At 39.7% G+C, this 26,342-nt stretch overlaps 1 protein-coding gene across 1 annotated transcript; it reads right to left on the reverse strand.

Annotated features, from left to right (window-relative positions):
* Positions 1 to 40: 40 nt before the first annotated feature.
* On the reverse strand, positions 41 to 25,656 carry gon4la (gon-4 like a). Its single transcript, XM_073821997.1, has 29 exons — positions 25,528 to 25,656; positions 25,058 to 25,262; positions 24,810 to 24,881; positions 23,199 to 23,407; positions 22,986 to 23,060; positions 22,747 to 22,797; positions 22,552 to 22,602; positions 22,361 to 22,459; positions 22,151 to 22,261; positions 20,771 to 20,935; positions 19,002 to 19,212; positions 18,823 to 18,924; positions 18,697 to 18,737; positions 17,445 to 17,554; positions 17,151 to 17,355; positions 16,914 to 17,000; positions 16,644 to 16,812; positions 15,407 to 15,536; positions 14,851 to 14,998; positions 14,630 to 14,746; positions 12,699 to 14,108; positions 11,867 to 11,960; positions 11,665 to 11,780; positions 11,380 to 11,577; positions 11,154 to 11,297; positions 10,829 to 11,071; positions 8,900 to 9,078; positions 7,344 to 7,446; positions 41 to 281 (listed from the first exon to the last, which is right to left on the reverse strand). The coding sequence occupies exons 2-29, from the start codon at positions 25,239 to 25,241 to the stop codon at positions 165 to 167; spliced, it is 4,941 nt and encodes a 1,646-aa protein (XP_073678098.1). The 5' UTR covers positions 25,242 to 25,262; positions 25,528 to 25,656; the 3' UTR covers positions 41 to 164.
* Positions 25,657 to 26,342: the final 686 nt, after the last annotated feature.

The following is a 26,342-nucleotide window of genomic DNA, read 5'->3' on the forward strand; positions in this document are numbered from 1 at the left end:
TCTATATCTACCTAAATTTCTTAATATTACATGGCGAATTAATATTCTTTTGTTCAAGTGCTTCAGGAAAACAGATTTAAAGTGGTACACTGTTTTTGCTTTCAATACAGGTGGCAGGTCCAGCCTGCTTCTTTTAAGTCTTATTGCTTAACACATTTTTAATGTCAGTCTGGTTCATCTTCTATCGTGCCAGACTGGATCTTGGTGTCCGACTGGCTCGTGTGATGTAACTTGCTGGATTTGTGAAACAACTTAATGAGGTCTTGAAAGCGCTCCAAAACCTAAGGGGAAAAGGGAAACATTGGTTGTTTTCCAATTATGTGATTCATAATGGTTGACCTGACTGCAGTATACACTGGACTAGATGATAGGTTACTGCACAGTGCTGAGGAAAATTTTAAAGATCAAGAAGTTAATCTCAAAAAGCCTGTCTAGATCATATGACCCTGGTTCACAAAACGTACTCGGTTACTAACGTAACCTCTGTTCTCTCTAGAGAGGGAACGAGTACTGCGTAAGTATCTTACGCTAGGGGAAAATCCTTTTCTGCGAGATATTGAAGCCAAAAATTATCCTTAATTTTGAAATAATGTAAAGCGCGTTGCAGCAGCATACAGACATAGGCGAAACAGCTTGCGCGCCTATTGGCTGCTCTGCGGCAACTGCAGCAGCCTATTAGAGCGAGGCCTGACGCGACGGCAGATCCAATGGGGGCATTTCGCGCCCTTTGCGTCGCTTCGCGCCCTTTTCGTAGCTTCCCGCCTAAAAGGGCGTGGTCTAGACCTATAAAGATCGCTCGTAGGCAGCTATTATCTGGTTTTTCATCATCGAAGCAACCAGAGCGTGCGCATGCACGGCAAGATACGCAGTACTCGTTCCCTCTCTAGAGAGAACAGAGGTTACGTTAGTAACCGAGTACGTTCTCTTACGAGAGGTCTCTCGTACTGCGTAAGTATCTTACGCTAGGGGACCCAGTGTAAAACGCCGTGCATGCTGAGATCTGACACCAAAGACCCAAGGGCGAAAGCCCGGGGTTCATACAGTTCATAATCACCTATAGAACTCACAGGGAGTCCGGGGAAGAGGGAGGGGCAACGCCGCACTCTTCCACATAGTGCAGCGTCACTCAGACGCTAAGTAAACGTACATACAGGGCGGGGTTACGGCCTGAGCTGACGTAAGAATAAGGGTCTTCACACAGTTTGCCCAGACACATCTCGTGCTATTACTTTCACTGTCGACCCTAGAGCTGTGCTCAGTAGACGCAGCATTCCGAGCTGATAACATCAGGTCAGACAACACTGAACATCTAGACTGACAGCAATCTGGCCTGTAAGGCGGGAACCTCCAGGTTGTAAAACCTTATAAATGTAGACGGAGAGGCCCAGCCCACCGCCGTACAAATATCTTGCAAGGCAATCCCACTCGACCAAGCCACGATGAGGCCACGCCCCTCGTGGAATGTGCTCTGACACCCAGCGGGCACTGCATGCCCTTGGAAGCATATGCCAACGCAATAGCATCAACTATCCATCTGGATAAGCTCTGTTTCGACGCGGCCAGTCCCTTGGGACGCCCGTAAAACGAAACAAAAAGCTGCTCTGTCTGTCTAAAAGCAGACGAGCGAGACATGTAAGCTCGTAATGCCCTGACTGGGCATAGGAGGCTCGCGTCCGTTTCCTCATCATTGACCGGTAGGGCTGACAGCGCGATGACCTGTGCCCTAAACGGTGTGTTGAGTGATTTTGGAACGTAACCATGTTTGGGTTTGAGTATGACTTTAGAGTCATTAGGTCCAAATTCCATGCACGTCGCGCTCACAGAGAGTGCGTGCAAATCCCCTATGCGCTTCACTGAAGCGAGAGCCAGCAGAAACACAGTCTTAAGAGACAGGTATTTCAAATCAATCGTCTGCAGAGGCTCGAATGGTCCACCTTTCATGGCCTCTAGTACCACAGAAAGGTCCCATACAGGGACTGAGGGAGGTCTGGGGGGATTTAGTCTTCTAGCTCCCCTCAGGAAGCGAATAACTAAATCGTTCCTTCCTATTGACTGACCTAGCGTTGTGCTCGAAAACGCTGTTATGGCCGCCACATAGACTTTGAGCGTGGACGGGGTTCTGCCCTTGTCCAGCAGCTCATGTAGAAAGGAAAGCACCTCCATCACACCACAGTTAGTGGGTGACGAGCCACGGGCTGGGCACCAGCCCGAAAACACTGACCATTTTGAGGAATAGAGCCGTCTCGTAGAAGGGGCTCTAGCCTGCGTGATCGTGTTTAATACTCCTTTAGGGAGTTCATCATATATTCTCTGGTGGCCCAGACATAAAGGGACCACAGCTCTGGGTGAGGATGCCAAATCGAGCCGCTGGCCTGAGAGAGAAGGTCTCTCCTCACTGGTATCGGCCACGGGGCAGTGCTCGTCAGCTGCATCAGCACTGGGAACCAGGGCTGGTTTTCCCAAAACGGCGCTATCAGCAGTATTGAACATCCTTTTTCCCTGACCCTCTCTATCACCTGAGGTAGGAGAGAGACGGGGGGAAAAGCATAGAGATGACGGCGGGGCCATTCGTGGGCCAGCGCGTCTCTGCTTTTTGAGTAAAATTCCAGACAGTGAGCATTATTCGGAGGTCTACTTCCGCTCTGCCAAATTTTTTCCACAGTAGTTGTACTGTCTGTGGGTGTAGAGACATTCGCCTGCTGGAACATTGTTCCTGGACAGTCTGTCTGGCCCTATGTTTAGAAGCCCCGGCACATGCACTGCTTTCAGCGAGCGCAGGTTGCGCTGAGCCCATACCAGGAGGCGTTCTGCAAGTCTGTATAGGTTTTTGGACCTGAGACCGCCCTGGCGATTTATATAGGAAACCACTGACATATTGTCCGAGCGGACTAGTACATGGTTTCCTTTTATTTGGGGACAGAAACTCGTCAGCGCGTTCTGTACTGCCAGCATTTCGAGGCAGTTGATATGCAGGAGCTTTTCCCGTTCTGACCACTGGCCAAAAGACGGTCTGCCCTCGAGCAGAGCCCACCATCCCGAGGTGGACGCGTCCGTAGACACCACTTTTATTCTCGAGGAAGTCCCCAGGCTTACACCTGACTGGTACCAGTCGACTGCTTTCCACGGTTTCAGGGCTGTGACACATTTCTGATTGACCGTGAGACGAAGCCGACCGGACGCCCACGCTTGACGCGGGACGCGCGCTTTCAGCCAGAACTGCAGTGGGCGCATACATAGCAGACCCAGTTGTAGAACTGATGACGCTGAGGCCATGAGACCCAGCATTTACTGAAATTTTTTTTTTTTTTTTTTTGGAGCGGGACGGACGCGCCGCAGCGGAACGAGCCCGCTGTGTGCTGAATGTCCGCTGCGCGCTGTGATGACAGCCGCGCTATCATTGACAGCGAGTCCAATTCTGTGCCCAGGAAGGAAGTTTTCTGACTGGGGGACAGGGAGCTCTTCGCCCAATTGACTCTGAGACCCATATTCTCGAGGGATCGAGTAACATAGTCGTATGCTGTACAAGCACTGAGCGAGACTGTGCTAGAATCAGCCAATCGTCCAAATAGTTCAGTATGCGCACGCCTTTCAGTCTGAGAGGATCGAGCGCTGCGTCCATGCACTTCGTAAATGTACGGGGTGCCTGGGACAAACCGAACGGCAGGACTGTGTACTGATATGCCTGGCCCTCGAAGGCGAATCTCAAAAATCGCCTGTGACGTGACGCTATCTGTATTTGAAAATACGCGTCTTTCAGATCCACTGACACGAACCAGTCTCCTTGGCGAACTTGCGCGAGGATTTTTCTGGTCGTGAGCATCCTGAACCGACGCTTCACCAGCGCTTTGTTCAGTTGCCTTAGATCTAATATGGGTCCGAGACCACCGTCATTTTTCGGTACCAGGAACTATCTGCTGTACAGCCCTCATTCGCTTTGAGCTTGAGAAAGGGGCTCTATGAGCCCTTTGCTCAATAGTTTCGCCACTTCGGCTCGAAGCAGGTGTGCTGCTTCTGTCTGCATTGTGGTCTCGACGCGCGCTGTATAGAGGCGCGGGCGTCGGTGAAACTGTAGCGAATAGCCTCCTTTTATAATGTCCAGCACCCATTTCGAAACCCCTGGAAGCTTTTCCCATGCGTTTGCATGAATAGCTAGAGGTTGAATACGAAGCGTGCTCCGTTCGTTCAGTAACGGAGTGGTTTCGGTGTGCTGCGGCACAAGAGACGTGCTCGTGACATTCGGGGCGCGAGCGCTGATAACGGGAACTATTATGTCTGTGTCGATGTGGTTGTGTGGCAACAGGCACATTTAACACACTGCAAACGTTCATCCGCATACAGTATAGGGAACACCTTTTGGTTTCGTTTTTACAGAAATCTTGGGGCGTGCATAATGTGATGTCCGTGGGCACTGTGAAGTGGGCACGTTTACCACATGTGAAGCGCAATCGATCTGAGTCAATTTTATGTGCGCTATACCTGTGTCTGTGACAGGTTGTGCTTTTGTGTAGAGATGAGCAAGCAGTGGGCATTCTTACTACACGTGAAACACCATCGGCCGTGGCCGGGACTCCAGAAAATACACTCTATTGAGGGTTTATCTGGGTAGCCGTGAAAACAACCTTTGTGTGCAGGCTATTAGCGGGCGACAGAACCGGCTTGTTGGCTGCAGAAAACAGGAACAGTCACATTTTACACACTCCAAATATCGTTTGCTTGCGTGGAGCGAATGCACGTTGATTTCATGCAAAACGTGCTCGTGACATTTGAGGCATGGGGCACGCTGATAGCGGGAACTATTATGTCTGTGTATGTATGTGGCCGTGGGACAGCGGGCACATTTAACACACTCCAAACAACGTTCGCCTGCATAGAGCGAATGCACTTTTGGTTTCGTTTTTACAGAAACCGTTCGACGTGCATAATGTGGTGTCTGTGGGCACTGTGAAACGGGCACATTTACCACGTGTGACGCGCAATCGATCTGAGTCGATTTTATGTGCGCTGTGCTTGTGTGTAGAGATGAGCACTGGATAGTGGACATATTCTTACGACACGTGAAACACCATCGGCCGTGGCTGGTTGTGAAGCGCAATCGATCTGAGTCGATTTTATGTGCGCTGTGCTTGTGTGTAGAGATGAGCACTGGATAGTGGACATATTCTTACAACACGTGAAACACCATCGGCCGTGGCCGGGACACCAGACAATACACTCTATTGGGGGTTTATCTGTGCACTGTGCTTGTGTGTAGAGATGAGCACTGGATAGTGGGCATATTCTTACGACACGTGAAACACCATCGGCCGTGGCCGGGACACCAGACAATACACTCTATTGGGGGTTTATCTGTGCGCTGTGCTTGTGTGTAGAGATGAGCACTGGTTAGTGGGCATTCTTACGACACGTGAAACACCATCGGCCGTGGCCGGGACACCAGACAATACACTTTATTGGGGGTTTATCTGTGTAGCCGTGGGAACGACTTTTGTGTGCAGGCAAACGGGCGACGGAGCCCTGCAGGTTTGTTGGCTGCAGAAAACACTGGAACAGTCACATTTCCTGGAACTGGACGAGCGAATAACTTTGGTGGGGGTCCGGCAACAGCGGGACTCGTACACCGTCGTTTTCCTAGTTGTGCTAGGACGATGTCGGAGGCTCAGGTTTCAACTCAATCCTGGGCCGCGGGCCGCGTCTGGCGGGGCGGCGGCCAGACGAGAAAAACGTCAGAAAGCGTTAGCCACGGGTGCCTCTCAGCAACGGTGAGAGGCCATGTTACGCAGCGCTGACGCGGCTAGGCGGCGGCGAAAGCGCGGCGGAGCAGGTTTGACGTCTGACGGCAAGCTTTAGAGGGGAGGGCCGACTTAGCACGCCGTCCAGCGGAGGGCAGACATAAGTGGGCTGCTATCGCCTCTTCTGAGCAGCATGCGCGTTCCCGCTTTGGCGGGAAACGGAAATCCTCTTCCTCCTTCATGGCCCCCCTCGTCAGCGGCGTCGATGGAAGCGGTGGCATACAGCGGCCGCTTTACGTCCGGAACAGAGGCTGACGAGGTCGATGAAGCAGGCGGGCGAACCGGCGAGCTTTGTCGGCTGGGGGGAGGATCCGGGGCCCGCTGGGCACGGCGCTTTTTGCGGCGCGACACCACCGCGGGCGGGGGAGCAGTCTCAGTGAAGAGTGCAAGGCAAGTCCTCAGAGTCGCCTTTGGCATCTGCACGAGCCGTATGAAGGCATCTTTAAAAAGACGCTTTGCTCTTTTTTAGAGAAACAGTGTGTATCGCAGCGGCGACACACACTGTAGATTATAAAGGATATAGGCGCCGGAAAGCGCAGCAGGAAGGCACGGAAGGCGGCGTGGCCAGCAGCTTCAGTGGCTCGTCCCGCTGAGATGCTTGCAGTCGACGGCGGCTTCTTCTCCGGCTCCAGCGATGCGTGTGCTTCGCTTGAAGGATGAAAAATCAGATAATAGCTGCCTACGAGCGATCTTTATAGGTCTAGACCACGCCCTTTTAGGCGGGAAGCTACGAAAAGGGCACGAAGCGACGCAAAGGGCGCGAAATGCCCCCATTGGATCTGGCGTCGCGTCAGGCCTCGCTCTAATAGGCTGCTGCAGTTGCCGCAGAGCAGCCAATAGGCGCGCAAGCTGTTTCGCCTATGTCTGTATGCTGCTGCAACGCGCTTTACATTATTTCAAAATTAAGGATAATTTTTGGCTTCAATATCTCGCAGAAAAGGATTTTCCCCTAGCGTAAGATACTTACGCAGTACGAGAGACCTCTCGTAAGAGAACCAGTTATAAGGATAATAATAAGGATAAAGCTGAATAAATAAGCTTTCCATTGATGTATGGTTAGATTATGACAGTATTTGGCTGAGATACAACTATTTGAAAATCTGGAATCTGAGGGTGCAAAAAATCGAAATGTTGAGAAAATCGCCTATAAATTGTCCAAATTAAGTTCTTAGCAATGCATATTACTAACCAAAAAATTAAGTTCTGATATATTTACGTTAGGAAATTTGCGAAATATCTTCATGAAACATGATCTTTACATAATATTCTAATGATTTTGGCATAAAAGAAACATCTTATAATTTCAACCCATACAATGTACAGTATTTTTCCTTATTGCCACTTAAGACTGATTTTGTGGTCCAGGGTCACGTATTTCCCCCAAAATAAGCAATAAATGATATTCTGCCATTGAGTCCATTTTATTCCTTTTGCCTTTTGAGTCTATTTTTAAGGAATGCTACGATTTTACTCTCTAATTTTGATTTTAGGGTGAAATACGACCTGGATATGATCTTTGTGAGGAAAAGCCTCTGAATGTGAAAGAAAGCAAACCTCGCTGGCTGTTTTGTTGCCCAGCTGGGCTGCAATGGCATGAAACGTGGCCGGCTTGGCTCCTCTCTGCTGACAGGTGGTCAGTATTACACGGTCTGCCTCCCTTTGTAATTACACAAACAAAACACAGAAATATTCATTTCATACCATGAATGTACATCTAAATGTGTGCTTAAACAGCAGAGTTACTCAGCTAAAGTATATACTGTAAATAATAAACAGGCAGGGTTGCATAAAATTCTGAAATGAAGCCTTGGCTTCCTTTCAATTAATAAATGTGAATTTGAACACAACTGGCTATAACCCACAGGATTTTGATTTCAAATTTTAGATGAAAAAACAACAAAAAAATGAACTACTGGTCTGTAACTAAAAGAAACAGTCACACAGGTTTTAATTGTCCACCACAAGCAACAAAATAAAACATTTATATTGTGAAAAATTATTACAATTTAAATAACTGTTTTCTATTTGTATATACCATAAAATGTACTTTATTCCTCTGATGTCAAAGCTGAATTTTCAGCATCATGACGCCAGTCTTCAGTGTCACATGATCCTTCAGAAATCATTATAATATGCTGATTCGCTACTTAGGAAACATTTCTGATTATTATCAATGTTAAAAACATAACATTTCTGTGGAAATGGTGATTCTTAGATGTTTAGAAATCTAATCATAATTTTCTACAACATTACAAATGTCTTTACTGTTACTTTTGATCAATTTATTGCAATCTTGCTGAATAAAATTATTAATCTCTTTAAAAACGTTGCTGGAACTTTTGAAGACTGAACACATAATATACATACAAAACACTGATTAGACCTATTTGCGACCCTGGGCCACAAAACCAGTCATAAGTGTCAATTTTATGAAATTAAATATAATAAATAAGCTTTCCATTGATGTATGGTTTGTTAGGATAGGACAATATTTGGCCAAGGTACAACTATTTGAAAATCTGGAATATGAGGCTGCAAAAAAAAAAAAAAAAAAATTAAAAATAAATAAATAAATAAAATAAAATCAAATCAAAATATAAACAAAAATCCCCTTTAAAGTTGTTCAAATGAAGTTCCTAGCAATGCATATTACTAATCAAAAATAAATTTTTGACATATTTATGGCAGGAAATGTACAAAATATCTTAATGGAACATGATCTTTACTTAATATCCTAATGATTTTTGGCATAAAAGAAAAATTGATAATTTTGACCCATACATTGTATTTTTGGCTATTGCTACAAATATACCTGTGGCTAAGTATGACTGGTTTTCTTGTCCAGGGTCACATTTCTCTCTCTATATAGCATCTGGTTTAAAGTGAGACCATGTGTGATGATCTTTTAGCAGTTATATTTCCTTAATATTAATTTTGCATCCTATTTATTTTTACTTTCAGGTGTTGAACCTAAGTTAAAGGGTCTTCAAAATGCACACAACCCTAGTAACAGCAAAATAAATATTTTTTTCATTTACATGATTTACAGTCAAATAAAAACAGGACATAGTGCATAATGTCAGAGATAAATGTTCCATAACATTTCTAACCTCGTCCAGAGGACTACTTTTTTCCCAGTTGGTGTGCAAGAGATATTCTCGGCACAGACTGAGCTTCCTGTGGCATTAAATGAAGACTCTTGAGTGTCCACTGAAGGTTCAGCTGCCTCCGTTTTTGACTCTGCTGCCACACTGTTTTTCTTGGCCTTGTTCTTTTTTGTTTCTGCCATCTGAGAGAGAAGATAAAACAAGTCCGAATGTCATTATGATTATGCTACAGTTACGTGGTAAGGAAAGGAAAGGATGTGACGTGTGACCAAGTATGGTGAATTTGTGCTCTTCATTTAAGTGCACACACACAGTAGTGAACACACACCCGGAGCAGTGGGCAGCCATATTGCTGCGGCACCCGGGAAGCAGTTGGGGTTCGGATCTGAGACTCGAACCTGCAACTTTCAGAAATGAACAAGGGCTTGAGGCAAAAATGCCCCTGAAATTCAAGACAATAGGGCAAAACATGCCCCTAGACAATTTAACAACGTATTACGGTTGTCGGAATTAAAATGAAATGTGAAAAATAATGAAAAGTACACATACACCTTGCAGAATCTGCAAAATGTTAATTATTTTACCAAAATAAGAGAGATCAAACAAAATGCATGTTATTGTTTATGTAGTAATGACCTGAATAGAATATTTCACATAAAAGATGTTTACATATAGTCCACAAGAGAAAAAAGTAGTAAAAAAAAAATGTCCCTGTTCAAAAGTTTACAAACACTTGATGTTACCTGAATGATCCACAGCTGTATTTTTTTTTGTTTAGTGATAGTTGTTCATGAGTCCCTTGTTTGTCCTGAACAGTTAAACTGTCCTCTGTTCTTCAAGAAAATCCTTCAGATCTCACAATTTCTTTGGTTTTTCAGCATTTTTGTGTATCTAAACCTTATCCCAACAATTACTGTATGATTCTGCGATCCATCTTTTCACACTGAAGACAACTGAGGGACTCATATGCAACTATTACAGAAGGATCAAATGCTCACTGATTCCACAGAAGGAAAAAACATGCATTAACAGCCAGGGGTGTAAACTTTTGAACAGAACGAACAGTGTACATTTTTCTTATTTTGCCTAAATATCACATCCTTCTCATTTAATACTGCCCTTTAGAAGCTACACAAGACAAAATAAGTAAAATTTAAACCCTGATCTTTAAATCCAGGTCTTAATCCATTGTGTTTCCTTGTGAAGCATCAGTGAGTGTTTGAACCTTCTGTAATAGTTGAATACGAGTCTCTCAAAACTTTTGAACAGGGTCATTTTTATAAATTCATCTATTTTCAAATGTCTTTTGTGTGAAATATATTATTCAGGTCAGTACTTAATAAAAAATAACATGCATTTTGTATGACCCCTCTTATCTTGGTCAAATAATTAACATTTTGCAGATTCTGCAAGGTGTATGTAAACTTTTGACTTAAACTGTACATTTAGATTCGCTCACACTGCATCAGATTGCTTTTATGCGCTGTTCTGTGCAGCGTTGAGCCTTATTACCAATTAAACATGTTTCTGTTGAACTTAGGAATACATTGGTCAATCAGAGTCACTTAGATTAGTCAAACACACTGCAAAAAATGATTTTCTTGCTTAGATTTTTTTGTCTTGTTTTCAGCCAAAATATCTAAAAATTCTAGATAGATAGATTTCTGCTTGAAATAAGATTTTTTTTGCTTACCCCATTGGCAGATTATTTTGCTTGTTCTACACAAAAACTAAATTTTGACTTGTTTTTTTATTTTATTTTTAAACAAGACAAAAAAATTTACTCCTTTTTGATTTAAGAATTTGTTGATATTTTTGGTGGAAACAGGACAAAAAAAAACTAAGTAAGAAACTGAGATTTCTTGAGATTTGTAGACATTGAATATATAGGAAAAGTCAACTATAAGAGGAGAAGGTCTCTTCATAAATTACCTGAATATGTTTGTCTCTTTTTCTTCTGGGTTTAATGGCTGTTTTGACTGGCTCCACATTTTTATCTGATAAAACAGTTCTGTTTTCTTGACATGGATGGTTTCCTTCCAAGCCCTGACTGGTTTCTACATTGTCTGCATGATCCTCATCTTGCACTTGTGGGTACAGCTGCTTAAAAAATTCCCAGAATTCCTCCAGCAAGTCAGTGTGATTCTGGAGCAGTGATGTTATTTGAGCTTTCATCTGGAGAAAAAAACAGAAGGGATGTTCAAATGCCAGAATAACAAGGAAGGACTGCTTGTCGGCTTGTGCCCTTTTTAAATACCTCTTTGAAGCCAGGAAGATCCTGTGACGGACCCCCTTGCAGAATGTGCACCACCTTTCTGTAGAGATCTGACTGCTCTCCAAAAGTACACTCCAGCTGGCGTAGAAACCGTCTGCTGCGCTCAAACGCCTGCTGCTCTGCCAGCTAAAGCCACATATTAGAAAGATCATGAAACCTCATGACTGTGTGATATGTTTAGACATAAATATGAGAGATTGTGCTCTACCAGGCCACACTGTCTAGCTTGATCTGGATGCAGGAAGGCAGCAAAATCTCGAAGCAGCTCAGGCCAGTCGCTCAGCACAGGCTTGAGTCTCGCCAGCAGCTCTAGTGACGTGCGGCTTTCTGGATCTTTCTCAAACTCTGACAAAACACACAAGAACTCGTCCACTTTCCCAGGCACCATCTGTAGCACTTCATACACCTGGAGACAGACAGAACATTAGACTGAAAAATGGACCTGTCATTGGATAAAAATGAACATTAATATTTGTATCTAAATATTTCATGCCTTCTCCAGGTAAGCTTGGGCAAAGGCGACATCTTTAGCATCTCTGTAAGGATCATCATCAGGTACATTATTATAAAGGACCAAAGGGCTTTTTGCAGTGTGGGTACGATGGACACCTGTCAATATGTTCAGTTTAGATTTACAAAGCCGTTGACCATTGATAGACATTTTTGTAAATGTGTTTGCTATGACTTAAACTGACCTGCAGGTTGATGGTTTGATTTTCTATCATCTGAACTTCCTTCCTTTTCAGATCTCATCTTTGTGGCCAGACGTGAGAATTTCTCAATGGTTTTCTGGTGTTTACAATGGCAAGGTTAATCAAACATCTCATACAAATGTGTGAATAAAAACAAGCCCTGTTCATATTTTACCCCAAAAGAAAAAAAATTGATATTTTTGTGTAGTTTTATTTTATTTTTTTGTATTGTAACATAGGCTTTCATGACCAAGTTGTCTTCTGATTATAACATTATTATATAGACATTTTACTTTTTTTTTTAATCCCAAGCAATAATTTAATTCCAAATACTGCAATCAAAAAAATATAATTTTTAAATAAATTAATAATAATTTATTTAATAATATAAAATATATATTTTTTGAACTACAAGATTTTTTGTATTACAGTAAAACTAAATAAGAAAATTAGCATTCAATAAAGTTAATTTAATTTAATTACAAAGAATAAAAATTTATAAAAATTCTAAAATAAAAATGATAAAAATAGGAAAAAAAGTTAAGAGAGAAAATTCATTAAAAAACTATTATTATTAATTAAAAATAATATATATATATATATATATATATATATATATATATATATATAAAATAAAAAACATTATATAAAAAAATAATAATTTATATAATATTTTACTTAATCATAATAATAATAATAATAATATCAAATACCGATAATAATTATTTTGACAATATGACTAGTAGTTGATTTTTTTGCATTACAGTAAAAATAAAATAAAAAATAAATTAGCGTTCAGTGTAAATATCTCAAAGGGCTTATTAAATAGTCTAACCTGATGTTCTGGCACAAACAAGACATCTGAAACATCTCCAGCTGTTTCCTCCTCCTCCTCCACTGTCAGCCTTTCTTTTGCTTTCCGCTCCTCTAGTTTCTCTCTCCCACCCAAAACCATCTCCATGTCAGCGTCCTCCTCATCTATGCTGTGCGTCGGGCTCCCAGAGGATTCAGAAAGTGTGAGAAACAGCTCTCTGGGGTCCTTCTCACCACACTCTTCCACCTCATTCTCAATCAATCCTCCATCATCATTATTCAGCTCTTCCTCTGCTGCAGCGGTTTCTTGTAAGCACTCGATAGAAGCATCATGAACGGATGCCATCTGTGGTGGACCTTCTTGTGGCCCATCAGTGGTGTCAAAAACATCTGAAGTTTTCCGTTGCTTCCTAAGTTTAATTTCAGTGCTATTCAGAGCTGTTGAACCTTTCGAGGTTTGATCTTGTCTAGCTATCTGATGGCCAACGTTGCTGCCTGCAAACACGTAACCTGGAGGAAGGAGAAGAAACTGATTTAGGGGTTTCTGATGCACTTGAGCTGGACCACCAGAGTCCCTTGGTATAACTTTAAGCAGAGTGCCACATCGCTGATCTTTAGCCGATGGAGCATTGGCTATGGATGTCTTCATGACAGTGGTGGGACATATTAAGGTGTTGGGAACTGGAGGTGGCTGAAGAGTAATTACAAGGTTTGATCCTCTTGGATCAACATTAGAGCTGACTAATTGTGTAGTTTGATTCACAGTTACATGCCCTGAAGGACACGGATTGAGCTCTGGTGCCAAAGCAGCAGGTAAAGTGATGATTACATCCCTCTGGGTTGCACCAACTTGAGCTCTCAGTGGAGAACCAGAGGTGCCCATTGGTGTTTCTACAGCATTTTTCACAGGAACAATCCTTGAAGACCTCAGTTTAGGTGCGACTGGAGCAGTCGGTAAAGTGATGACCGCTCCACCTGGGTTTCGTCCCATCTGAGGCACATTTGGCACGTTAGGTACTATAATCGCTCTCTCTAAAGGACCATTCGTAGCTCCGTTTCCAGACAAGCATGGATTTGTGAGATGAGAAAGGTTTGAAAGTGACTGACTTGGAGCTGTGATAGTTTTTGGTAAAAGGGTTGGTAACTGGTTAAGGAACACTTCCAGCTTCTCAGCTGATGGGGGAGGTTTTAAAGGCTTGGTGGATTTAGCAGTCTTGTTTTTTTTCTTTTTGCAGGAGCCCGAATGTGAAGATTCAAGTGTTTGAACAAGGTCCTCAGGAAGGCTGAGAGGGTAACGCATGCCTGGAGAGAGGCTAAAGTGTGCTCTTGAACCTGGAGACTCAGTGGCTTCTTCTGCTGGACTGGTAGTCTGCGAGTTTCCAGATGGTTGGTTAAACAGTCTTACAAGCTCATAAATGCGCTTCAGGTTTTTCTACAGGACAGAAAGGTTAAAAATTAACCAAAAGTAATCATACCACCATGTTGCAGATTTAAGCTGCTTTACATTACTTTTTTCCCACAACAATCTACACCCCATGCATCATTATGACAAAGCAAAAACAGAATTGTCACAACTTTTTTGTAAATTTATTAAAAATAAAACAACTGAAATAAGTACATTGCATAAGTATTCATACCCTTAAGGCGAGACACTGCAGGTGAATAGGGTAAAAAAAATATTTAATTATCACCTTTCTTGCCCAGTTAATTGATTACATTGATAATTTCATTTTTGTATAACAAGTTTTCTAAAATGTTACGTTTAAATATGCAAATGAGACATTATTTAATGAAATATGAGCTAATTTGCATACTAAAAATCTAAACACTGGATGAAGGGGTATGAATACTTTCGCAAGCCATTGTATATCATATGTTTACCATTTAGGAGCAATACATGAAAAAAAAGGACTGAGATAACAAAAACAGAGCAGGATGATAGGCAGTCATTACCGAGAGCCAATCAGGCATGAGCCTCTTTTCTCTCTCCACAGATGGCCGCTGATCAGAAGGACTGACCGTTTTACAGGCCAAGGGCATGGGAGGGCATTTTCCCATAACAAAGTATGTCTAAAAAACATGTTTTTTAGTGAATGTTATTAGGTGATATTAGTCATTTCAGTATAAATACCACACAGTCAGGATTCTACCATACACTATTTTCATTCACTCACCTTGATGACATTAGGAAAAGGTTTATGACATGCATCACGGATGTGTGATTTTAAACTGACATAGCTCCTAGCAGCAAGCAAATAGCGACAAGTCATCTGCAGTGGGTGTGGGGTACTTCTTAAGTGCTTATGACCTAGAACAACAAGACTAAGAAGACAAAGAGAGCAATATCATCAGTCAACAGTGTTGACTTAGTATCTTTTATCTTCCTTTTTCTTCCCACAAAAGCGGGAGTGGCCATTTGTAAACTGTATGGGTCTGTCTTGTTATTTATCTGTGTCCAGCTATTTTTAGCTGTACAAAACAGCTATACTTGCTGCTTGATATTGCAAATTGGTGTGTCTTAACGTGTTATTTTAATGTGTTATCTTAATTAAGAACACACTGGTTTGTAGTGCAAACAGTTTTACCGTTTACTGCACGTTGCTATTCTTCTCGTTATTTCCCTACAGCGGCTAATGAACCGAAAGTCTCGTCCATAGGCTTACTTCCGCATTGAATAAAAAAGGTGGATAAGAATGTGCAATGATTAAGGCTGATGCATGATTGCATTACCAATCTTCTGCTGAAGTAAACGGTCCTTTGAATCTAGAAGGGCGAAGTTGGATTATAGGAAGTAGCTCTGGGTAGAGAAACACCGGTCGAGTTGCCATCAACCAGGCCAAATGAGCAGGAAACTGACATCCTACACAATTAAACATGCAGACAAAGAGTAAAAAGATTAATGCAAGAAAGCTTCTATTTACAAATGGCAAAAAAAAGGGACAGTTCTTCCAAAAATGAAAATTTGATGTTTATCTGTTTACCCCCAGGGCATCCAAGATGTAGGTGACTTTGTTTCTTCAGCAGAACACAAACAAAGATTTTTAACTCAAACCGCTTCAGTCTGTTAGTCATATAATGGCAGTGAATGGGCACCAAACCTTTGAAAGTAAAAAAAAACAAAACATGCACAGACAAATCCAAATTACACCCTGGGGCTCGTGACGATACATTGATGTCCTAAGACACAAAACGATCGTTTTTTTTGGCGAGAAACTGATAAGTATTTATAGAATTTTTTACCTTTGATACACAGCAATATCCAACTGTCCTGAGCACAAGCTCAGCATCCAGTGCGTTACCCGTGTATGCGCTCTGGCATAGTATACACAAACGCCGGAAGCGATCTGTCGCGTGTGTACGACACTCATCGTTTACACAGTGCACAGAGATTGTGGGTATAGCGGCAAAATGGAAATTACTTGCGCTTATCCTGATTGTTCAAACTGATTTAAAGCTAAAAGATTACGTTTGCTTGTGCGAACTCATCCGGGACTGTTGACTTTCCATCGATTTCCCCTTCCGGCGTGTACACGTGTAACGCACTGGATGCTGAGCTCGAAGGTATCAAAGGTAAAAAATTATATAAATGCTGTTCAGTTTCTTGCAAAACCGATGGTTTCGTGTCTTAGGACATCAATGTATTGGCATGAGCTGCAGGGTTTAATTTTTTTTTTTTTCTGTGTATGTTTTTTTTACTCTTAAAGATTTGGTAACCATTGACTGCCATTATATGACTGACAGACTGCAACGATTTGAGTTAAAAATCTTTGTTTGTGTTCTACTGAAGAAACAAAGTCACCTATATCTTGGATGCCCTGGGGGTAAGCAGATAAACATCAAACTTTATTTTTGGGTGAACTTTCCCTTTAATCTGTAGATTAATTTACACTGAACAAAACTATCTGACCTTTATACAGTGTATGAAATATGTAAATTATGCAAGGACAGACAAGTCGAGATAAATTACCAGGGAAACATGGACTCGAGACTGTAGGGTCTCCTTTGGGTGACTGATCTAGTTCCTCGAGCAGAGAAATAGCATCCTGAAGGTTGCATGCTTTGAAGATGCTGCTGAAACTATGCTCTACTGGATCGCATGATTGGTCTCCACGCTGGGCAAACATCTGCAGCTCCAACTGAGTGAGTACGATGAAAAAAACATGAGAGAAAATGACAGAATTAACATGTATCTGTGTACATCGTGTGGGTGTTTCTCTAATATGTGTGCATTTCTCACCAAGAACTGTCTGCTTGTTGAAGCCTCTGTCTCCAGACCTTTAACCGAACTGCATAGCATGTTCACCTGCGTGAGGAGCTGCACATGCTGCAGGATAAACAAAACAGCTATTGGAAAACCCATGAATTAAAAAGTCCCAAACTTCTCGTGCAAGACATAAAGAATCAAATCATTAAACATCAAAGGAGAAACTCCTTTTCTTAAATTGAACAAAGGAAAGCATCAATCTTTCAAGACCTGTTGGGTCTGCTGCTGTAGCTGTAGTTTCTGAGCTGTGTTCAGTGTCATGGATGTTATAGGGCTGGAAGGGCGTTGAGGGCAGGGATGAGGTACAGATACTCCTTTACTCTCCAGCAGAGCTTTCCGTTTCCTCACCGCTGCCAGCTGTTCCCGCACTGTCCGATATCGCTGCTTCAAGACATCTGCTAACGGGTCCTCATACCTAAACATAGTAAATATGTCACCTCAATATACAACTGTAAATCAGTTGTGTATATGATGTGGTGGTTGTGAAATTGAGGAGAGACATACTGAATATTCTCCAGAATGCCATGCGGCTCCTGCAGGAGACTCTCCTCCTCCTCTTTTTCCTCTTCTTCCTCATGTCCTTCTTCTTCTTGGCCTCCCAAATCATCTTGAAACTACAGGTGATGGAGAACAGGTTCAGCACAGAGAATTTTGACAGTTCTATAATCAACTAGTTGGTTAGTGAGGTTTTTGAACTACTATTAATTAGTCAATCATTAGGGCCATATAAAACTGTTTTATTTTGTCTTAAATTCTGTCTACTGTTCATTTAACTGTATTCAAATTTTAATGGTTTAACTACATTTTAATAATCAAAAGGCTGTCTAATCAATTCAATTCATAAAACTGTAACAATTTATTAATTTATTTACATTTTAATGCCCTATAAATAATTTTTTCCCCAACAGTTTTCAGTTTTGTCTGTTTACATTTTTTTTGATTTTGTGTTTTATGCTTTAATGCTGTCAAACAATGTTTTTTTATGCTGTCTATATTTATTATGTGTGTGTGTGTGTGTGTGTGTGTGTGTGTATATATATATATATATATATATATATATATATTATACACATACAATATATACTTAAAAAATATTTACATGTATATATTTATATTCATATAATTGATATTATATAAAAATATTTTTTAATATGTATGCATAACATATCTTTTTCAGCACTAGATATAAATTGTTCTCAAAAATGGTGGCAATCAAATGAATGTATAAAACTTATACAAATTTAATTTACATTTTACATTTTTAAATACCATTAATTATATATAAAAATGTTATCAAATGAAATTTTAGCAATTCCTTTCATTTTTTGGCAAAAAAGTGCTGCACAATTTATTGCAATTTATAAGCAATTTAAATTAAAACATGGACAAAAATTAAAACATGGATAAAATTGTGATACTGTGTAATATTCTATACTGTTTCAATAAACTGTATTATTATTATTACTTTGAGAATTTAAATTCTACTGTTAATTAGTAATATATTTCTGTCAAAACTTCAGGTTAAACTGAATTTTATTTTGGCTGGTATTTTGGTTTATTTCGTGAAGGCTTCACATTTAAACTTTTTTGCACATTTATATTCAAATATGACTGTATTCTACAATTCTGTCTGAGTTTTCTGCATTGTGGCAATCACATGGCCCTATTGATCAGGCAACTGATCACAAGACAATTTGGAAAACATATAATCTTTTTATTAGGGATGTGCAAGAACATAAGATATAAAGTTCCTTACTGCATCAAATAGTTCCTCCATCAAGTCATTCACTTCCTTTTCTGAGTAACAAAGAAAAGAAGTCAATTAACACCTAAAAAAAACAGCATAGATGATCTGCCAATCATTTCTCTCAAATTAACTCACTGGTGATGCGCACTGCCTTGTCATTCCTATAGTCCTCCACATCTGGCTCATCAATTTCAGCCAGAAAATTGTACTCGGGATCATCTTCATCATCACCCTCCTCTGACAAGAGAATAAGAGCTTTTGAGAAACACATATGAGGAAGCACATACATGGTAAGTATTTCAACTTGTTCGTACCTTCATTCTCCATATCTGAACTCATGAGGCCCTGCAGCCACTGCGTCCATTCTCTGTCCTCAGGGGCGGAGCCAAACTCATACATGTCTGGAGTGATGTCAGGAGCACGTAGCTCCGCCTCCAGGCGCCCCAGAGGGACATCTCTCAGTGGGCGCTTGGATCGCGTGCGAAATGAAATCAGGCTCTCCTCTCCATTAGCACCACTGAGACTCTAATGGCAAATAAAGATTTAGTTTGAAGAAATATTTGAATTAGCAGAGTTACAACAGGTGTAGCCAATCACACTGACTACAAACATGACCCACTAACTTTCGACAATACAGAACATTAAAAAAAAATCAAGGTTTTCACAAAGCAGTGTGCATGAGATAAATGAAATTAAGGCCATCTGGTTTGATCATTTGTTTGCAATAACATTCAATAAGACTTATGGGTGCCAATTAGGGATGGGACGATACACCTACCTCCCGATTCAATACTATCAAGATACTTGGGTGCCGATACGATATGTATTGCGATTTTTTTAAAAGAATTTTGATTCTACAAGTATTGCGATTTGATATTGCTATTAGGGCTGAGATGATACACTTGTCTGCCAGTTAATTGTTCAACAAAATGAGTAGAAAAAATACTTTCTGAAATTAAATAAAGTGCTATGTTACTTTGCAAACCATTTTAGTCATGTTTAGTTATGTTTAGTCATGTTTTTCCGGCAAAACAAATTTTACTTTGCTTACCGGAAAATATATATTGGTCATCCCATTAAAAATAACATTCAAATTAGATCATTGTAGAGCTTTAAAATGCTGGAAATAGTTCTGTTAAATGCTGGAAAGTCTCAAAAGTTGTACAAACCCTGAAATGAATAATGTATTATTATTTCTACCACAACACCATGGTTATAGTTAGCATTAATACTTCTGGTTTTCTGAAGTAAGTCAGTGCTGTTTATAACAGAGAATTCTGGGCAGAATTCGAATGATTCTCACTAGATCTTGCAGCAACCGTTTTCACTTCACAGCAAACACTTCTTACTGGATCTCGCAGCACTGTGCAGTTACAGTGTTGCAAAATCAACTTGGCTCCTGAGTAAAGCTGTTTTGAGCTTGGACAAATTTGTTTGCTTTGCGATCCGAGCTGATAAACGGTCTGCGCTGAACAGCTAAAACGTAGTGTGGTTTAGTTTCACTTTCATTTCGTTTGTTGTTAGATGATTCTCATATGCAACAGAAATAGCAGCGCTTATGAGTTGAGCAAAGCAGTGGTCACGCCAGTGCGACCGCTCACAAAATTTAGTCCCACTGGCAGAAAAAATGGTTGCAAAACATCTGGAGCCCTGAGAGAGCAGATGGCTCTGCATGCTTTCAAATTGCTCTTGCAGTACTTTGATGTCATACCCCAATCGCCTGCGCCGTGCTGCTTAAAGCGCAACACATTTTTACATTTCACCCTCTGTTGGAATAAAAGCGGTAACTTCTTCCACCACCTCTTAGGAAAAGTAAAATAATTAAAATAAATCGATTCTGAGGTTAACCATTCAATTTTTATAATGTTTCAAAGAGAACAATGATAGTTAGTTGAACCGATTTTTCCTCCCACCTCTAGTGCCAATACTTTTTGGTTCCACTATAAATAGAAATTAGACCTAGCAGTACAGTAACATTTAGGTACATAACATCTTTTTTCATTTTAGTTTTTGGTGTGATCATTAATCTAATAAACAAATGAGTTGTTAATTATATAGACAGCAACAGTGAAGTGAGATGCACCTGATATGACTCTATGCATTCAGGGCCGAAGGCCAGCTCCTCATCCACCGCATGGAGTTTCTCTAAGAAGCTGCAGTCTGGTGGGGCCCTGGAGGGGGTTGGTGGTGGTGGTGGGGGTCCCATTGGGGTTACAGCCACTGTCAGGTGCCTGGATCTGCGAAGGTTCTGTACATACATATGCTTTTATGTATAGTAATTTGCATTTGTTTTTGAGGGATTACAAGAAATTTTAATATCATCTGCTGTGATTTAAACTGTTGTATTCTGCTTCTGGCATAAAACTAGAGCTGCAAACTGAAAGTTTATGTTTGCATACTATATGTGTGTGTACTGTGTATATTTATTATGTTTATATAAATACACACACATATAAATAATATAAAAAACAATTACAGATAATGTATTCACCCCCTTGTCTTTCTTTCTTCAGTCGTAAAGACATTATGTTTTTTGAGGAAAACATTTGAGGATTTCTGTCCTTATAGTGGACTTCTATGGTGTCCCCGAGTTTGAGCTTCCAAAATGCAGTTTAAATGCAACTTCAAAGAGCTCTAAATGATCCCAGCCGAGGAAGAAGGGTCTAGTGAAATGATCGGCTATTTTCTAAAAACATTTACAATTTATATACTTTTTAATCTCAAACGCTCGTCTTGCCGAGCTAGACAAGATGAGCATCAGGTTAAAAAGTATATAAATTGTAATTTTTTATAAATTGTAGTTTTTTTTGAAGCTGCATTTTGGAAGTTCAAACTCGGGGGCACCATAGAAGTCCATTATATGGAGAGAAATCCTGAAATGTTTTCCTCAAAAAACATAATTTCCTTACGACTGAAGATAGAAAGACATGAACATCTTGGATGACAAGGGGGTGAATAAATTATCTGTAAATTTTTGTTCTGAAAGTGAACTACTCCTTTAAATTGATCTAAAGTCACAGTAAAGACATCTATAATGTCACAAAAGATTACTTTTTCAAACAAGTGCTGTTTAAGAACTTTCTATCAACAAAGATTCTTAAAAGAAATCAGTTTTCAGAAAAAAATTAAGCAGCACAAGTATGGTAATAAAACGAATATTTTCCTGAGCATCAAATCAGCATATTAGAATGATTTCTGAAGGATCATGTGACACTGAAGCCTGCAGTAATGATGCTGAAAGTTCAGCTTAGGATTCACAGGAATAATTGGAAATTTTAAAATATATATAAAATACATAAAAAAGTTGTTTTAAATTGCAAAAATATTTCACAATAATTCTGTTTTTACTTTATTTTTTTTATCAAATAAACTCAGAATATAAAAATCTTCCTGAGCCCAAACTTTTGAATGGTGATGTGCATTGAAAATTAACAAAAATCTCTTCCATCTACAGGTGTCTTACCAGACTAGAGCTGCTGGCTCTATCCTCCTCATGTTCAGAAAGTGATCTGTGGAGGGTCACTCGACTACACCGTGGAGAAGATGAGTTCTCAAAATCACTTTCCAGAAGAGTCTACCAATCACAACACAAACAAATCCAACTGTCTCAACAAATCCACTGAAAACAAAACAGTAATTCAATACAAATGACACAAAAAACATTCTCTCCAACCTCCTCAGCTGTCTCATCCTCCTCCTCTTCATCAGGCCGATACTCTTCATCAGATGAGTCTTCCTCTTCCAAAGGAATATCCACAAACTGTGGTCCCCTCTGCAAGTCAATACATTGAATATTATATTCTATATATAACAGTCTGCTCCTGTTCTTATACATGTTTTACGGCTGGTATACTCTACTGTTACCTTCACCTCTGTAGGTTTCTTAATTGGTGAAATGTTCCAAGCGGGAATGACCTATAGTACAATTGAAGAATGTTATGTTGCTATTAAATTATGTAATTACTATAAATGCTTCCAAAATTTAAAATAGATGACTGTAAATATGTAGCAGTATAATAAATGTTACTTTACAGCTACTAAACAATAAAAGCAACTTACAACTCCTTTCTCCACAACTTCCTTCAGTTTTGAGCGGGTCATCTTGGGTTCCTGAGAGACAGAGAGAGAAATGTGCAGCAGATTGTAAACAACATGTTTTTTAGCATTTGATCATGTTTATAATTAAAAGGGCCTGAGAAAATGATGTATCAAGTACGATACAGCTTGATCGTGATACAGAGTTAAACAGCTGTTAATCACCTTCTAGCATAGCAGATGATTACGGGATTTATACTTACAAACACAGGAATGGGTTCAGTTTCACTGATAGCAGCTTTCATCATGGCCACTACATGCTCATTGGTGATCACTTCCTGCAAATAGACAGTAAAGATGTTGAGCTACATACTGAATACAAAGTCAAAGAAATGATCACGAAAGACTGGTAATCGGCGTCTTGAGGAAACAGGGCGATAATATCTGCACATGGTTTGGCGAAGCAGGCCACTCACATGAATGATGCTTCGAACATTCGCAGAGGTCAAGTTATGTTGTCGAGATTTATTCTCCAGTTCTCTGTCCAGCTCTCGGTCAATCTCCACCTCTGGCTGGATTTCATCTTCGGCTTCGTTCTGCTGAGCATCTACTTCACTGACCACGTCTCTTTTCCTTCTCAAACCTTTCCTTCTGCCCAGCGTTCGGGTTCCACCCTGTTCCTTATCTGAAAGAGAGAAACATTGATGATGGTTGATGATTATTTCACACATTTCAGACTGTTTTAATACATTTGGAAACACAAAGGCGTACCGCTGTGCATTTATTAATTTTCACATTTGCATAATTTTTAGTGGACTGAAGTCTACAGGATTTCACCAGTATTCAATCAAAATAAAAGTCTGAGGCTTTAGAACCTTTTATTTTAACTCATAATGAAAAATAATATCCCCATGAATATTATATTTAATAATATTTTTATACTTTTTTTTTACGTTCCTAAAACATCACTGCAACTAAAAAATTTATCCTGAGTATAATTCTTTTTTTTAAAGAAGTCTATTCTGCTCACCAAGCCTGAAATTATTTGATCCAAAATACAGCAAAAGCAGTAATATTGTGAAACATTTTTACTATTTAAAGTAACTGCTTTCTATTTGAATATATTTTAAAATGTAATTTATTCCTGTGATAGTAATGCTGAATTTTCAGCATCATTACTCCAGTCTTCATTGTCACATGATCCTTCAGAAATCATTCTAATATGCTGATTTGCTGCTCAAGAAACATTTATTATCATTATTATTACAATTATTATTATTATTATTATCAATATTTGAAACAGTTGAGTTACATATTTTGGGATTCTTTGATAAATAAGAAAAATATAGAAATGAAGACTTTTATGCCACAAGGATGCTTTAAATTGATGAAAAAAGTGATGATAAAGACATTTATAATGTTACAAAAGATTTCTGTTTCAGATAAATGCTGTTCTTCTGAACTTTCTATTCATCAAAGAAAGCTAAAAAAAAATCTACTCAGCTGTTTTCAACATAATAATAAATGTTTTTGAGCAGCAAATCAGAATACTAGACTGGAGTAATAATGCTAAAAATTCAGCTTTGAAACCACAGGAATCAATAACATTTTAAAATACATTCAAATAGAAAACAGATATTTTCAGTAGTGAAAATATTTTAAAATTATCCTGTTTTGCTATACTTCAGATCAAATAAATGCAGGCTTTGTGAGCAGAAAAGACATTAAAAATCTTACTGTTCTAAAACTTTTGACTTTATACATTTGATAATTACATTATAATGCCAGCTACACAAAGTACATTTTTTCCATCTTAAGGGTTTACTTGACAAAAAAATCAGGAATTTCTACTCTGTAGGTTTTTCGATTTTAATTTCAACACATTTTTTTATTCTAGTAAATAATTCAAAAATGTTAAATATACTTAAAAATATTTAAATATTTAATTTAAAAAATGCCAACAAAAAAGCTGTTTCTTTTGTGAAATGCACATCTGGTCAACATATATATGATATAATATAATCATAATATAATATATCATTCAAAATATGATCAAATATAATGAGGACAGTACTTTGCAAACTCACCACATGTGATGATCAAGGTCCTCTCAGTATCATCTTCGGGCTTCTGGACACATGCAGCATGTTGTTCTTGACCTGATAGCAGTCACACAAATGTTTCTCATTAACAACATGGTTTAAGGTATAGGAATAGCACAGTATTACCACAGTAAATGTGGTAAGAAAGCCACTGCCCATGGTACCTTTCAGTTAGTAGTAGTGTGTTCATATATTAATATCTGAAAACATAAAAACGTGTTAACTGCTCTTACTGGCGCTGTCAGACTGAGGACTGGAGGCTCTGATGGTAACGTTACTGAAGTGTCTGTCTGATCCTGTATTGTCTGGAACATCTTTAATCACAGAAACGTCCTCTGGCTCTTCAGTTCTCACAAATTTAGTCTGAGAAAGCCCAGTTTTCCTAGTATTTAATCTCCGTTTCCTGGACTGATCCATCTCACACTGTCATATTCATACCTGTTGGAATAAATATCATCAATACACAGTAGAACAACTAATGACAGATGTACATGTAAACACTTGCATCTTAATAGCTCATGTTCTTTTCATTTTAATCATTATACGCCCACTTCCTGTGGGAAACTATATGTTTTAGTTTACATTACAAATATTTGTTTTGGTATTCATATTTTTCGATATTTCGCTTTATTTTTAACCATAAGAGACAGCGGTTTTCAACAGTGAAGCAGTAAGTTAGAGTTGTCTGTGACAGGAACGTTACCTTCAGTATAACTGTTATATCAACAGAATATTCCGCTTGTCATGTTTAATAACGCTGTAGGGGTTTTTTTGTGCAAAAACATGATGAACAATTCCAATACTTTATACACACCCGCCAACACACTCTACACCAGCGATGCGGTGACGAGATGCACAACAAAAGCGCGTCACTTCCGCTTCACTGAACGGAATTAGTCAATTTGAAAATAAAAGTCCTGTATCGCTTTTACAAAAAAAAAAAAAAAATCATAAACACATGACTTTAGAGACAAACGAGACATGTGAAAATACTAAATAATGTTTCTAAACCCTTTTTAAGTTTAATGTCGGGCTACATAAATTGAATAATTTAGCAAACAATTCCAGCACCTACAAATGAGAAGAACAAGCAATTTAGTGTTTTTTTTATATGCCAGAAGTGCCTGAATATTATTTACACAAATGACAACTGCCACTTGGCCACTTTATAACATATATACAATATGATGATACACAGTGATGCATACAGTGGTGTGAAAAAGTGTTGGCCCCCTTGCTGATTTTGTATTTTTTTGCATGTTTGCCCCCTGTTTTGCTGCTTCTGGACCTGGAAGACTTGCTGTGATAAATAGAACCATGAATTCTGCTTTCTACCAAAAAATCCTGAAGGACAATGTCCGGCCATCTGTTCGTGACCTTAAGCTGAAGCAAATTTGGGTTCTGCAGCAGGACAATAATCCAAAACACAGCAGCAAATCTACCTCTGAATGGCTGAAGATCAAAATGAAGACTTTGGAGTGGCCTAGTCAAAGTGCTGACCTGAATCCTATTGAGATG

The sequence above is a fragment of the Garra rufa genome, chromosome 17 (assembly GCF_049309525.1).
Source record: "Garra rufa chromosome 17, GarRuf1.0, whole genome shotgun sequence".
NCBI classification, from domain to species: domain Eukaryota; kingdom Metazoa; phylum Chordata; class Actinopteri; order Cypriniformes; family Cyprinidae; genus Garra; species Garra rufa.